At 37.3% G+C, this 13,364-nt stretch overlaps 1 protein-coding gene across 3 annotated transcripts in view; it reads right to left on the bottom strand.

Annotated features, from left to right (window-relative positions):
- Nucleotides 1-3,769: 3,769 nt before the first annotated feature.
- The window catches only part of ATP7A (ATPase copper transporting alpha), a 133,646-nt gene continuing 124,051 nt past the window's right edge, over nucleotides 3,770-13,364 (bottom strand). For all 3 annotated transcript variants that reach the window (XM_025277034.3, XM_044937332.2, XM_006051892.4), the window contains 6 exons: nucleotides 10,714-10,860; nucleotides 9,845-9,987; nucleotides 8,120-8,323; nucleotides 7,486-7,603; nucleotides 5,341-5,443; nucleotides 3,770-4,936 (listed from right to left, as the gene is read on the bottom strand). In XM_025277034.3, the coding sequence (XP_025132819.1) occupies nucleotides 4,660-4,936; nucleotides 5,341-5,443; nucleotides 7,486-7,603; nucleotides 8,120-8,323; nucleotides 9,845-9,987; nucleotides 10,714-10,860 (992 nt within the window). In that variant the 3' untranslated portion in view covers nucleotides 3,770-4,659. The remainder of the gene's footprint in view (nucleotides 4,937-5,340; nucleotides 5,444-7,485; nucleotides 7,604-8,119; nucleotides 8,324-9,844; nucleotides 9,988-10,713; nucleotides 10,861-13,364) is intronic.

Below are 13,364 nucleotides of genomic sequence, written 5' to 3'. Positions count from 1 at the left end.
TTACCCATACCAGATAAACTTTCAGAAAGACTACAGAAAGTTAGTGTAAAAATAGCTAATAATTTGGCATGAATCTAAATATTTTATATTTGGTAAAACAGTATTTTTAAAATATAGAAAAGAAACAAAAAAATCTAAAAGGAGTGAGTCCAGAAATGTTTTTATTCTTATTAAAACAACCAGTAACCAGATGCCTCACCCAAAGAAAATAACAAAATAGAGTAAAATAAATATTAAGGAAAATAATTTTAAAGCAAGATCCACAAGTAATGGAAAAAATTCTCTAAGAACATACACTTTTGATTTTTAAGCTGTGTATATAAAAGATATGGACATTTAAATTTTTGGAAACATTTTGTCTACAATGCAATTTTAAGTATTCTTAACAAGGAATACATCCAATAGAATAACTTTTAAAAAGTTAAAGCAAAGTATAAAATTATTTGTTCACAAGGCATCAAATCTAATACTCTAAAATGTTGATGCTAAACTAGGAAAAATAACACTTCTATTGACACAACTGACAACCATACTTCTTTAGACTATGACACTAAATAGTTATGTTTTAACCTTTGAAATTTAAAAGGCATCTTTGGGTATTTAAGATAAAAGATGCCCCTTAGTTGAGTCTGAATCAGCACTGGATATGAAAACATCCTTGTTATCATCAGACTGAGGGCATGGTTGCTGAATGAATACAAAAGAGTGACGAAGGAACAACAAAAAACGAACTTCAAATATTCTAATATCAAATTCAAATATAAATCCATTTCCTTCTATATGGCAACATGTGTATACGTGTATGATACGAGTAAACACAGATGCATATGCACACATTTATAAAGTTTGTTCTCATAGTAAATAATTACCTAAAGCTAGTTGCTAACTAAAAGCAGGGTTTTTGATCCCCTCCATATATCACCTCTCTGTTTGGTGACTACATATGCTCTAGGAAGCTAATGGGAGCTCAGAATTGCAAGAGACTTGTGGAAGAGAATTCAAAGATAGTGACAGATATTTAAAGCAGGATTCTTTCGAAATGGCATGTTTTCTATTCCTGTACAAAAGGCTAAATTATATTCTTGATTTTTCTCAGATTATATAGGCTCTCTTCTCATTGTCCTATGACGTGCATCTCTTGGCATGTGGGGCCAAATGGACAACTCTAACACACACATGAAATAAAAGTAGTAACTGGCTATGTTCAAGTGCTTCAGAGAGACAGGAATGAGAATGAGGGGAAAGCTGTCTCTTTTTTCAAAAGTCTCTATTATACATTTTTTTGTATTAGCTATTTCTTCTAGAAGAAACAAGTTATGGTATGATGGACCACTGGAATTGAAATAAGAAACAAGTATTAAAATTCAAATTGAAAGCATGGAAGATGGCATAGGCATTGGTCTAAAAAGAGCCTAGATATACAAATTCATTCATTTTTCATTAAAATTGGTTTGCTTTTCTAGATTAAAAGCACCTTCATCACATTTTAGTTCTCTTTTTAAGATAGATGAGATAAAAATGAGATCTTTTCCAAATCTTAAAAGTCAATGTAAAAAAAAATAAGTCAATGTAGAATTATGTTGTAAACTTTTTGAGTCTGTATGAAAGAACAAGAGAAAAAGGAAGTTGGGGAAGAAGAAATCCATCCCCTACTCCCACATGATTTGACTCTGCTCTGTAAAAACAATTTTTAATATAATAACTAATATTTACTGAGTATAAATCTTATGTGCTAGGCATTGAGTTAGTAGCTTTACATGTGAAAATGGGAATCGATTTTAGGAACTTACGAGTTTTTTTCACTTACATATTCTGCATCTGAAATCCACCTTGCAGATAACAAATTAGTTTAAATAGTCATACAAGTCCCATACCTCTGACCAATGTATTAACTCCCAGGCACTCACAGGGCAATTTCTAAATTTATATGCCAATGAGAAGCCTATAAATCTGCCAATCACACTAACTAGCAACTGCAAATATTTTAAACTACAGACAAATATAGATTTGGCTAAAACGTATCACAATCTAGGGAAATTCTTATTTCTGTATTACAATTTACTATAGTTTTTGGAAAAAGCAGCTTAGTGTAATGGCATTATTTTAAAGTCATTTTGAGAGATTATCTAAAACAATAAGACAATTAAAATCTATTAAATTATAAATATCAGCTAATGTCTTGTATTCTTTCCAAAAAGGACAGATTTAGTGAATCCAGGCTTTCATTCCAATCCCAAAGAAGGGTAATGCCAAAGAATGTTCAACCTACCACACAACTGCACTCATTCCACATGCTAGCAAAGAAATGCTCAAAATTCTCCACACCAGGCTTCAACAGTATGTGGACCAAGAACTTCCAGATGTTCAAGCTGGATTTAGAACAGGCAGAGGAACCAGAGATCAAATTGCCAATATCCATTGGATCAAAGAAAAAGCAAGGCAATTCTAGAAAAACATCTACTTTTGCTTCATTGACTACACTAAAGCCTTTGACTTTGTGATCACAACAAACTGTGGAAAATTCTTAAAGAAATGGGAGTACCAGACCACCTCACCTGCCTCCTGTGAAACCTGTATGCAGGTCAAGAAGCAACAGTTAGAACCAGACAAGGAACAATAGACTGGTTCCAAGTTGGGAAAGGAGTACATCAAGGCTATATATTGTCACCCTGCTTGTTTAACTTATATGCAGAGTACATCATGCAAAATGCCAGGCTGGATGAAGCACAACTGGAATCAAGACTGACAGGAGAAATATCAACAACCTCAGATATGCAGATGACACCACACTTATGGTAGAAAGTGATTAGGAACTAAAGAGCCTCTAGATGTGGACAGTGAAAAAGCTGACTTAAAACTCAACGGAGTGCTCAGCCTTCCACTGAAGACTGGTCTGCAGCCCCCACTGCCCAGGCCACAGAATGGGTAGGAACCACCACTGAGTGGTCGTAAGCTGTTCTTCCAGACACTTGTAGAACTTCCACAAACTTCCACCAAAATGGAAATTTGGTTTGGAAATTGGAAAATAAACTGTTTCTAAAAAAAAAAAAAACTCAACGTTCAAAAAACGAATATCATGGCAACTAGTCCTATCACTTCAGGGCAAATAGATGGGGAATAAATGGAAAGACTGACAGACTTTATTTTCTTGGGTTCCAGTCACAGACTGTGACTATAGCTTGTTCCTTGGAAGAAAAGCTATGACCAACCTAGACAGCATATTAAAAAGCAGAGATACGACTTTGCCAACAAAGGTCCATATAGTCAAAGCTGTGGTTTTTCCAGTAGTCACGTATGGATGTGAGAGTTGGACATAAAGAAGGCTAAGCAGCGAAGAACTGATGCTTTTGAACTGTGGTGTTTGAGAAGACTCTTGAGAGTCCCTTGGACTGCAAGGAGATCAAACCAGTCAATCCTAAAGGAAATCAGTCCTGAATATTCATTGGAAGGATGGATGCTGAAGCTGAAGCTCCAATACTTTGGCCATCTGATGCAAAGAAATGACTCACTGGAAAAGACCCTGATGCTGGGAAAGACTCATGGCAGGAAGAGAAGAGGACGACAGAGGATGAGATGGTTGGATGACATCACCGACTTAATAGACATGAGTTTGAGCAAGCTCTGGGAGATGGTGAAGGACAGTGAAAGCTGGCATGCTGCAATCCATGGGGTGGCATAGAGTTAGATGTGACTGAGTTACTGAAGAACAGCAAGAATAACAACGAGGTAACTTTATGACCAGTATATGTTAAAGATGGTAGTGTCAATCTTTGGAAAAAAAATCAATTGTAGAAGTGGCACAAAATCTTAAGTTTCTGAACCAAGGCTGACAGACAATACTAAGAACTTATAGCTGAACTCAGCGGGAATGAACTGAAAGATTACACAGAGCTAAGGAGTCACTGAAGGAAGAATCTGATCTATTTTTTTTAACAGTGGAAAGATGGGAAGCAAGGAAGTATATAGGCCCTTAAGGTCTTTGAGCTACAAGACAAACAAACAAAGAAGGTACTGGAAAAGTTGTCAGTTACTTTTGTCAATGAGAAGCTATCTACACTTAGCTCACTTGAAAGAACATAACAAAAGTAAACACACTGGGCATCTAAGAAAGCAACCACAAAGACCAAGATGCAGGGAGAATAACAGGGGAAGAAAGCCTGTAATAAATAAGGCACGTCTATTTTTAAACAATTTCTACTGTTTTTCTTCAAAAACTAGATGTTTTATACAGTGCTTTGAAAGCCATTGCTCCCCAATCTGGCAGGCAGGGAGAAGGGCTCAAGAATCTCAAGATTATGCACTCAAATTTTGCAATGTTTAATTATCTTTTCTTGAACTTTTAGTCAAATAAAAAATTATTTATGACTTCAGCAGCAATTCAGCATCTTCAGCTGTAGGACTTGTAAACCTCACTGCTCTACCTTATCTGTTGCTAGCGAAAACAAAAAATACTGGAATTTCATTTTCAATAAAGCTAGGTTCTGAGCTGATGCCCTGAAAAAGATATTTTTGCCATCAGACAAATGCAATTTAAATAGGTTCCCTAAAATGAGAGCATGAGACCAACATAAAGCCTTGCAATATTTTAAAAAGCTAAGGTGATCATGAATACTGTGTCAGTGCAGGACATCATCCTCTAGCAGCATCCTCTGTGGCCTGTTACAACGCACTGTCGTCATCTTCCCTGCAGTCTCCGACCAGGAGTGAGTGCTTGTCAGGTTCACTGGTACCAACGCTGTTTAGTGATCGTTTATCAGACAGTAGTGAATTTATGGAGGCTCTGCTGTAATTAACAATTCGGTCCAGCAAACCCAGTTTAGGAGAATTTCTTGAGGTATCATCTATTCCAACATGAACACTTATTTCTGAAGGACTTTTCTGTCCCATTTGGTTTCGGGCACGTAGTTCATAATTCTCATAAGTTGGTTTCCTGTAACTGGAAAGATGAAAAAGTATACTAGTTTGAAATAATCAAATGTGAACCAGGTGCTTGTTACATTCAAAAATGAAAAGAGATTTGGGAAAAAAAATGAAAAGAGATTTGGATAGTATGAAATGTATAAAGGTGGCCCCTGCTATGAAATGAGCTCAAAAGGAGTTGTGTGAGGTCACATGATCCGAAATCCTACTTCTCAGAGCCGGTGCATAGATTTTACACCCCACAGTGCTTGTGGCTGCTCTGTATAGACTACACAAGGTGGTAATTACATAAAGTTAATATTTATTATTAAAAACAGTTTGGGCTTATCATTAATCAATACAAGAATAAAACCTAGCAAGACTGACTGTGGGTGATAAAAGGAATACAAAAGAGAAGCGTGAGCAAGCCATTATACTTACAGTTTAAGGAAGAGTGAAGAAAGTACTACTGAAACAGATGAAGCAGCCATTGCAGCAGATCCCATCCAGGGCTGCAAAACCAAACCAATGGGCATAAAAACTCCTAGGAAATAAGTTTGGATTAATTAGAGCAGACAGTACTAAACACATTACCAATGTGTTCCTAATACATATATACAAATCATTTCCTTCCTCAATATTTAATCAGCAATTTATCCTTCTGTTGGTACAGATTTATGTCATTGCCGATTTTTCACTAACAGAGTGTTGCTGTGAACATTCTTGTACATGTCTCCCTGTTTGAGAACTTCCCTAGGGTACATACCTAGAGGTGAAACAGCTGGATTATAACATGGGCACACCTTCAACTTTAGGTAGATGCTTCTCAGTTGTTCTCCAAAGTGGCTATACCAGATCACAAACCCCCCAATAGTGTATTAGAGTTCATATACTACAAACTTATCTACACTTGGTTTTGACAGACATTTTAAAATTTGTTCAAATGATAGAGATCAGATAGACTTACTGCACTTGTAGTTTTCTTATGTGCTACTCTGTATTTTTGTACTTTTTCTACAGTGACCATATATTACTTGTATAATTTTTCAAAAATAATTTGCTCCATGAATTAATCTCCCTGGACTTTGATTGTTCTTCTACTTTGTCCTCTCTGTATCTGTGTTTCCCTGTTGATAACCAGCTTTGTAATTGTTCTCATGTTCTTCATGTTCATCTTTGGCTCTCTAACCAGAGAGAACAAAATGTGATAACTATTTTTCTTTCTTTTTTAAAAAAATTATTTAATTTTTATTTATTTTTGGCTGTGCTGGGTCTTCATTGCTGTACATGGGCTTTCTCTAGTTGCAACAAGCAGGGGCTACTCTTCACTGCAGTGCGCAGGCTTCTCACCGTGATGGCTTCAGTAGTCGAGAAGCGTGGGCTCCAGCAGTTGTGGCTCATGGGCTTAGTTGCTCCACAGCATCTGGGATCTTCCCAGACCAGGGAAGATTGAACCCGTGTCCCCTGAATTGGCAGGAGGATTCTTAATCACTGGACCACCGGGGAAGTCTGATAACTATTTTTCTCATGTTATTGTTAACACCTACCAAGCCCCTAGGTAACAGGGATGATCAGATGCTTATTAAATAATTCTAACTTGCTTTTTGGGGGGTCATATTCTTTTTTTTGGAGGGGTCATATTCTTTTGTTCAATCTCTCTCTCTCTCTCTCTCACACATACACACACCCCTGGCTCCCCAACCTAAAAAACTGTTGGTATTTTAAAACATTACGAACATTCTCTCTGTGTTATAATTACAACAATGAAACAAGATAAAAACTGATACAGAGTAAAAAAGATCAGAAAGATATGTACAAACTAAAATACCAACAATAGTTGTATTTGGGTAGTGAGATTAAAGGTAAATTTATTCTCTTCAGCAAAAAAAAATAAATGACCAAGTAAATAAGTACATATGGAGAAAGAGATGAAGCAATGTGGCAAGATATATTAACTGTGAATTTAGGCGAAGGGTACACAGATTTTATTATATCATTTTTTCCCTTATTTTTGTAGGTTTGAAAATTTCAAAATACAAAGTTGGAGGGGAAAAAAAGGTAAAATAAAATAAACCTGTCTGAATGATTATACATTTTAAGGCATAATGAAAATGCTGAAAATTTAAATTACTGATTTTCCCTGATAGCTCAGTTGGTAAAGAATCTGCCTGCAATGCAGGAGACCCTGGTTCAATTCCTTGGTTGGGAAGATCCACTGGAGAAGGGATAGGCTACCCACTCCAGTATTCTTGGGCTTCCCTTGTGGCTCAGCTGGTAAAGAATCCGCCTGCAATGCAGGAGACTTGGGTTTGATCCCTGGGTTGGGAAGATCCCCTGGAGAAGGGAAAGGCTACCCACTCCAGTATTCTGGCCTGGAGAATTCCATGGACTGTATAGTCTATGGGTTCGCAAAGAGTCGGACATGACTGAGTGACTTTCACTTTCACTTTAATATTATCTCTCACCATACTAGCAGGCTACATACAAAACTGGGCTCAAAACTAGTAAGAAGAAGACTAAAACTTCCAATATGATAGGCATCTAATGACTTAAGGAAAAAAGCAATACAAGTTAACCATCACATACCAGCAGCTATAGGAATTCCAATCAGATTATAAATTAGAGCAAAGACAAAATTTATCCAAATCCTCTTGACTGTCTTCCTTGATAAATCAATACTTGCCACTACATCCAGAAGATCATTCTGAGAACAGAAATTTTTATGATATTAGCAATAGATTCTAACTTAACTAGTAACTTGTATTTGATACCATGTATGACAAAGATGATGTGTATCTTAGGGAAATATGTGAATTAACTCAAATCTCAGATACTGCTAAAAATTTGAGTCAGTCTTGGAAGAGGTTTTTCAGAATTTTTTTCTCAGGGTTCTGAAAAAACTTTTAGGGTTGTATGCTGGTACAGGGACTAAACCCCACTAAAATAACTTCAGCAAGTACTTGCTGAAGATAATTGTGCTCTATGTATATTCCTAAATTTAATTCATTTAGAAGTCTGTCATTCTCATTTGCTCCCCTGAATTGAGAAAGTCTGAAAGTAATTACTAAGACTTCTCATACTCCCATCCTGAATTCTCCCTTTCTCAAAGGCCAGGAGGATGGAAATTAGAAGGACAGAGTCATTGTGTTCAATATACAACATCATCTCTGACCATGCAGAGCAGTCTCACACTCCTCAAAGGTCAGGCCACCAGACTTACCCTTATCAAAACCACATCAGCTGCTTCAATGGCTACATCTGTGCCTGTGCCAATAGCAATTCCAACATTAGCCATCGCAAGAGCTGGGGAGTCATTGATTCCATCTCCTACCATTGCTACCCGTTTCCCCTCCTCTTGAAGTTGCTTCACCTTAGCAACCTTGTGGGAAGGTAGAACTTCAGCAAACACTTTAGTAATGCCAACCTACATGAGGAAAAACAAACTCCACTCATTTCAAGAAATATTACTGAGTATGTGAAATATAGGGCTTCCCTGGTGGTTCAGTGGTAAAGAATCTGTCTGCCAATGCAGGAGATGCAGGTTCGACCCCTGGTCTTGTCTGGGAAATTTCATGGACAGAGAAGCCTGATGGGCTACAGTCCATGGGGTAAAAAAGAGTCAGACATGACTGAGCAACTAAATAACAAAAACAACAAAGCCTAAAATATAACTGTTATATTTTATATAAAATATTTACTATTTTATATAGTGATTTTATATACATAACAATGATGGTTCATCATTTTATATGATGAGGCGCCTTCATTTTCCACCTACCAGATGTCCAAATTTTAAAATATTAGTAATATCTAGGGATAGTAAGACTATAGGGAAATGAGCTCTCTTAGATACTGTTGTATCTAAGTGTGTAAATGTGTACTGTCATTTTGGAGGGCATGTACCAGCATCTATCAAAGTGTGCATGTCATTTGGTTAAGGAATTCCATTCCTAGCTATATTTTGGACATTCTTATACATGTATAAAAAGATGTATGCCCAAGGATGTATATTACTGCCTTAGTTGTAACAACAAAATTTTCAAAAGCACATAAATTATTATTTTTTATTAGAGGAATGGTTAAGCCAATTATGATACATTCACACCATGGAATTCAATGCAATGATGTAGAAAGAATGAAGTAACTTTATATGTTCAGACATGGACAAAGCTCCAAGGACATGGACAAGGCATATATATTATTATCTGAAAGACAGCAAACTGCTAAACAATTTGTACAAAAATGATCCAATTTATGTTGAAAATACCAGAACTATACATCTGTATATGAACAATAAGTATATAAGAAAGTGTAAGGGGAGAGGGCTGGACAGGAAGCTTGGGAAAAGGGTGACAAACTTTTTACTTTATATCCTTCTGTATCTTTTTGTACAAGACAGTATTTATATATTACTTCTATTAGTCAATAGAAGAGGGGAGAAGGCATTCCAAAGTAGAAAAGACTAACATGAGAAAAATTTTAGAGGGAAGGCAAATGTGGGGGATCAGTAGCAGGAAAATGCTACGGAAGAGATGGTTCGTTCTACCCGTGGTATCCAGGATGGACTGGAGAGGGCCATGCATGGAGCTACTGCTGTACTTTAGGCATGAGAGGATGAGAGCCTAGCTTAGGCTGGCGGCACTGGTAGAGACTACGAGCAACATTTCAAAGAAGCATCAACAGAAACTGTGTACAATGTCACTAAGCATCTCATGAATTAAGCAAATAGCTTTTTACTTATAACAGTTCCAGAAAAAAGTGCAAAGCCCTTCCTGCGCAGACAGTATGTCAATTCTTTTTTAAGGAACCAGGTATGGCTACTCAGGGATAATGAAAATAATAGGTAGTACCAATTCTTTAGCACCTGAAGGGAAGAAAGAAAAAGTACGTGAAGACTTAGAAGTTAACACATACTCCCACCCCAACTACTAAGTAAACCCATTACCTGAGAAGCAATAGATCTAGCTGTTTTACTGTTGTCTCCAGTCATCAGAACTACTTCTAAGCCCATAGATTTCAGAATATGGACAGCCAGTTCTGCTTCAGGCTTCACTGTATCAGCAATAGCTATCAAACCGCACAGCTCATCTAGTATAGGAGCACCAGAAAATAGAATTTGGAATATGGTGAAAGCAGAATAAGTCTGACTTAAAATTTCAGAAAGAAATGATTTTTGTTAAACAAAGTTGTTCAGGGCTTAGCTTAACTCCAAATACCCCTAAGCCCACATAACCCCACAGTAAGCCTCTATTCTTGGCTGTGAAAATCTCAGAGTGAGATAGGGGTTACTAATGAAGGTAATAATAGGAAAATGAAAATAAACTTTACTAGATACTAAAAGACTTACATTCTTCCTTTAGAGAAGTATTGCCAAGAGCTCCAAACACTTTAGCTAATTTAAAGGCAAATGAAACTGAAACCCAATACCTTCTTCAAAACTGGCATTTTATACTGGGGGGGGAAAATCACTGCAGTAGCTATTTTATTTCAAAAATGAAAGTAAATGGTATTTTCTGCTTTTCCCTGGACCTAAAAAGGCCATAGTAAGATACTGCCTTCATACTTAGCAAAGATTATAAATGTTAACTAATTAATCTCACAGCTACAAACTTACCCTAAGAAATAATTTAATAAAAGCCAGGCAAATGCAAGAGAATTTTAAATTAATCAGTAACAATTATGCATTGCTGACATTTTTATTTTGCATTCAGGCTGCTTTTGAATAACCCTCATAGTTCAGATATCTCTCAAAAATATACAGAAAACAACTGAGATCACAACACTGAGTCACAGTGTACTTAAGGAAAACCTTACCATCAACTGCTACCAGTACAGCAGTCCGACCTCTTCTCTCATGTTCAGTCATGGAATCATTTACACTGTTATTAATGGCAAGACCATTTCTAATCATCCACTCCCGGTTGCCAATGAGAACTTTGTACTGCTGAGCATTAAGAGCATCTGAAAGAAAGTACAGAAGAAACATTTAGTGAACTTGTTTAATATTTATAGCAACCCTTAAGGGACATTCTTCCTCTCTAAGCTTGCAGTTACTACATCGGTTTTTTTGGTAGAACATAGCCTATGACAGTGATTTCCAAATGTTCAAGGAACATACTCTGCTCTTCTATGCCTCTGGGCCTTTGCACATGTTGCTGCCTCCACCTGGAGGTCCTCATCTCTCCTCTCCAAATACCAAATTGCATCATATTCCTTAGAAGCTAGTTCAAGCATTACTTTCTTGGTGATGCTTTCCATTCAACATTTCCTTATGATCTTCCATGGCAATTGAATAAAGTTAAAAATATTTAGTGTACATCAGTACAACCATCAATGGTTAGATAAGAACACAGAACTACAGTGATATCTTACTAACTTTAAGTGGGCCCTTAGTGCTTTCTGGCAATTCTACTGTATTTCCCTAGTCCATTCATTCTCCATTCCTTCTAGATGGCTATTTTATACCTTTTTTTCTCCCATTCTCATACCAGATAATGATGTGCTTCCTACTTCAGGAAGAAAATAAAAGCAATCAGAAAAGAACTTTCAGAAGCTCTCATTGCCATATATACCCAACTACCTAAGCCTCTGTACATACTGATCTAGTTTATTTTCTGTTACTATGAACAGCCCCAACTCCTATTTAAGGCCAACTTCTCCACTTGCATAAATAGATCCCTCTCCTTTGTCTATTTCAGAACATCTCTCCAACAATTCTCTCCTCTCTCTTCTGCATCATCATATTTTCTACTTCTGCTGCACACAGTCCTATTTTTAAAAAAGAAAACAAAACAGATCTCATTTATCTCTCTAGCTACTGCCCCATTTCTTTGCTTCTGTTCATAGCAAAACTCCTACAAAGTGTTGTCTGTATCAGCTTCCCATTCTCCTGTGAACCTGTTCCAATAGAACTTTTGTCTCTCTTATGCCAAAGAATTGTTCATATGGTACACCAGTGATCTTTAATAAACGTAAAGGGTAATTCTTAGTCCTCATCTTACTTGCTCTATTAGCATTTAACACAGTTGACTTTCTCTCCTTGAAATACTTTCTTCATTTGGCTTCTAGAGCACCACATTCTTATGAGTTACCTCCTACCACTTCTGTTTTCTTTACTGATCATTCTTCATCTCCCTGATCTCTTACTTTGTAGTGTTTCATGGCTTAATCCTTAAACTTCTTCCCCACCAATCTACTCTCACTTCCTGATTTCTTGCAGGGGCTCACCTCATGGCTTACAGAATCTTAGTTCTCTGACCAGGGATCGAACCCAGGCCCATGGCAGTCAAAGTGCCTAGTCCTAATCATTGGCATGTGTGAATACTCAGTTGCTTCAGTCATGTCCAACTCTTTGAGACCCCATGAACTGTAGTCCACCAGGCTCCTCCGTCCATGGGATTCTCTAGGCAATACTGGAGTGGATTGCCATGCCCTCCTCTAAGAGATCTTCCTGACCCAGGGATCGAACCCACATCTCCTGCATTGCAGGTGGATTCTTTACTGCTGAGCCACTGCAGAAGTCCCCTAACCACTGGACCACCAGGGAATTCCCAACTCTTTGAAGATTTTATGCAGTCTCATCACTTTAAAGACCACCTATATCAGCACTGTCCAACAGAACTTTCTGTGATGACAGAAATGTTCTATATCTGCTGTTTAATACAGTAGCCACTAAGAACATGAGGCTATTGAGCACTGAAATGTGACTAGTATGGCTGAAGGGCTGAGTTTTAAACTACATTTTAATTAATTTAAATAGTCACATGAAACTAGTGGCTACCACACTGGACAGCACAGATCTATAAATGGATGACTCCCAAGTCTACAGACTTGTACAGCCACCTGCTTCCTTGATAGAACATTTACACATCTCCACTTGAATACGTAACAGGCACTCAAACTTAACATGTCAAAAACTGAACTCCTAATCACTTTTCCTCAACATTATCTCTCCTGTGATCTCTATCTTGTTTAAATGGTAACTCCATCCTTCTAAATTGGTTAGGCTGCAAACTTTGGCCTAATTCTTGACTCTTGTTTTTCTCATACCCCATTTCCAATATGCAAGATATGTCAGTCATCTCTCCCTTCAAGATACATCCTGGAGAAGTCCCTGGCAGTTCAGTGGTTAGGACTTCCATTGCAAGGGGCACAGGTTTGATTCCTGGTGGAGGAACTAAGATCCCACAAGCCATGTGGTATGGTCAAAAAAAAAAAAAAAAAGGAAGAAGATACATCCAGAATTTGACCACTTCTTACAACCTCTACTGTTATTACATTGGTCCAAGCCATCATCTTTTACCTAGATTATGGCAACAGCCCACTAACTTATCCCCTTGCTTCTGTCCTTGTCCCTACCCACAGAAACAGTGTATTTTTAGCAGAGAAGCCCAAGTAATACTTTTAAAATATTAAGTCAGATTCTGTCACTCCTATGCTCAAAACTCTCCAATGGCTTTCCACCT

The sequence above is a fragment of the Bubalus bubalis genome, chromosome X (assembly GCF_019923935.1).
Source record: "Bubalus bubalis isolate 160015118507 breed Murrah chromosome X, NDDB_SH_1, whole genome shotgun sequence".
Lineage (NCBI taxonomy): Eukaryota > Metazoa > Chordata > Mammalia > Artiodactyla > Bovidae > Bubalus > Bubalus bubalis.
The sequence above is the reverse complement of the archived record's forward strand: the minus strand, read 5'-3'. Positions and strand labels throughout refer to the sequence as shown.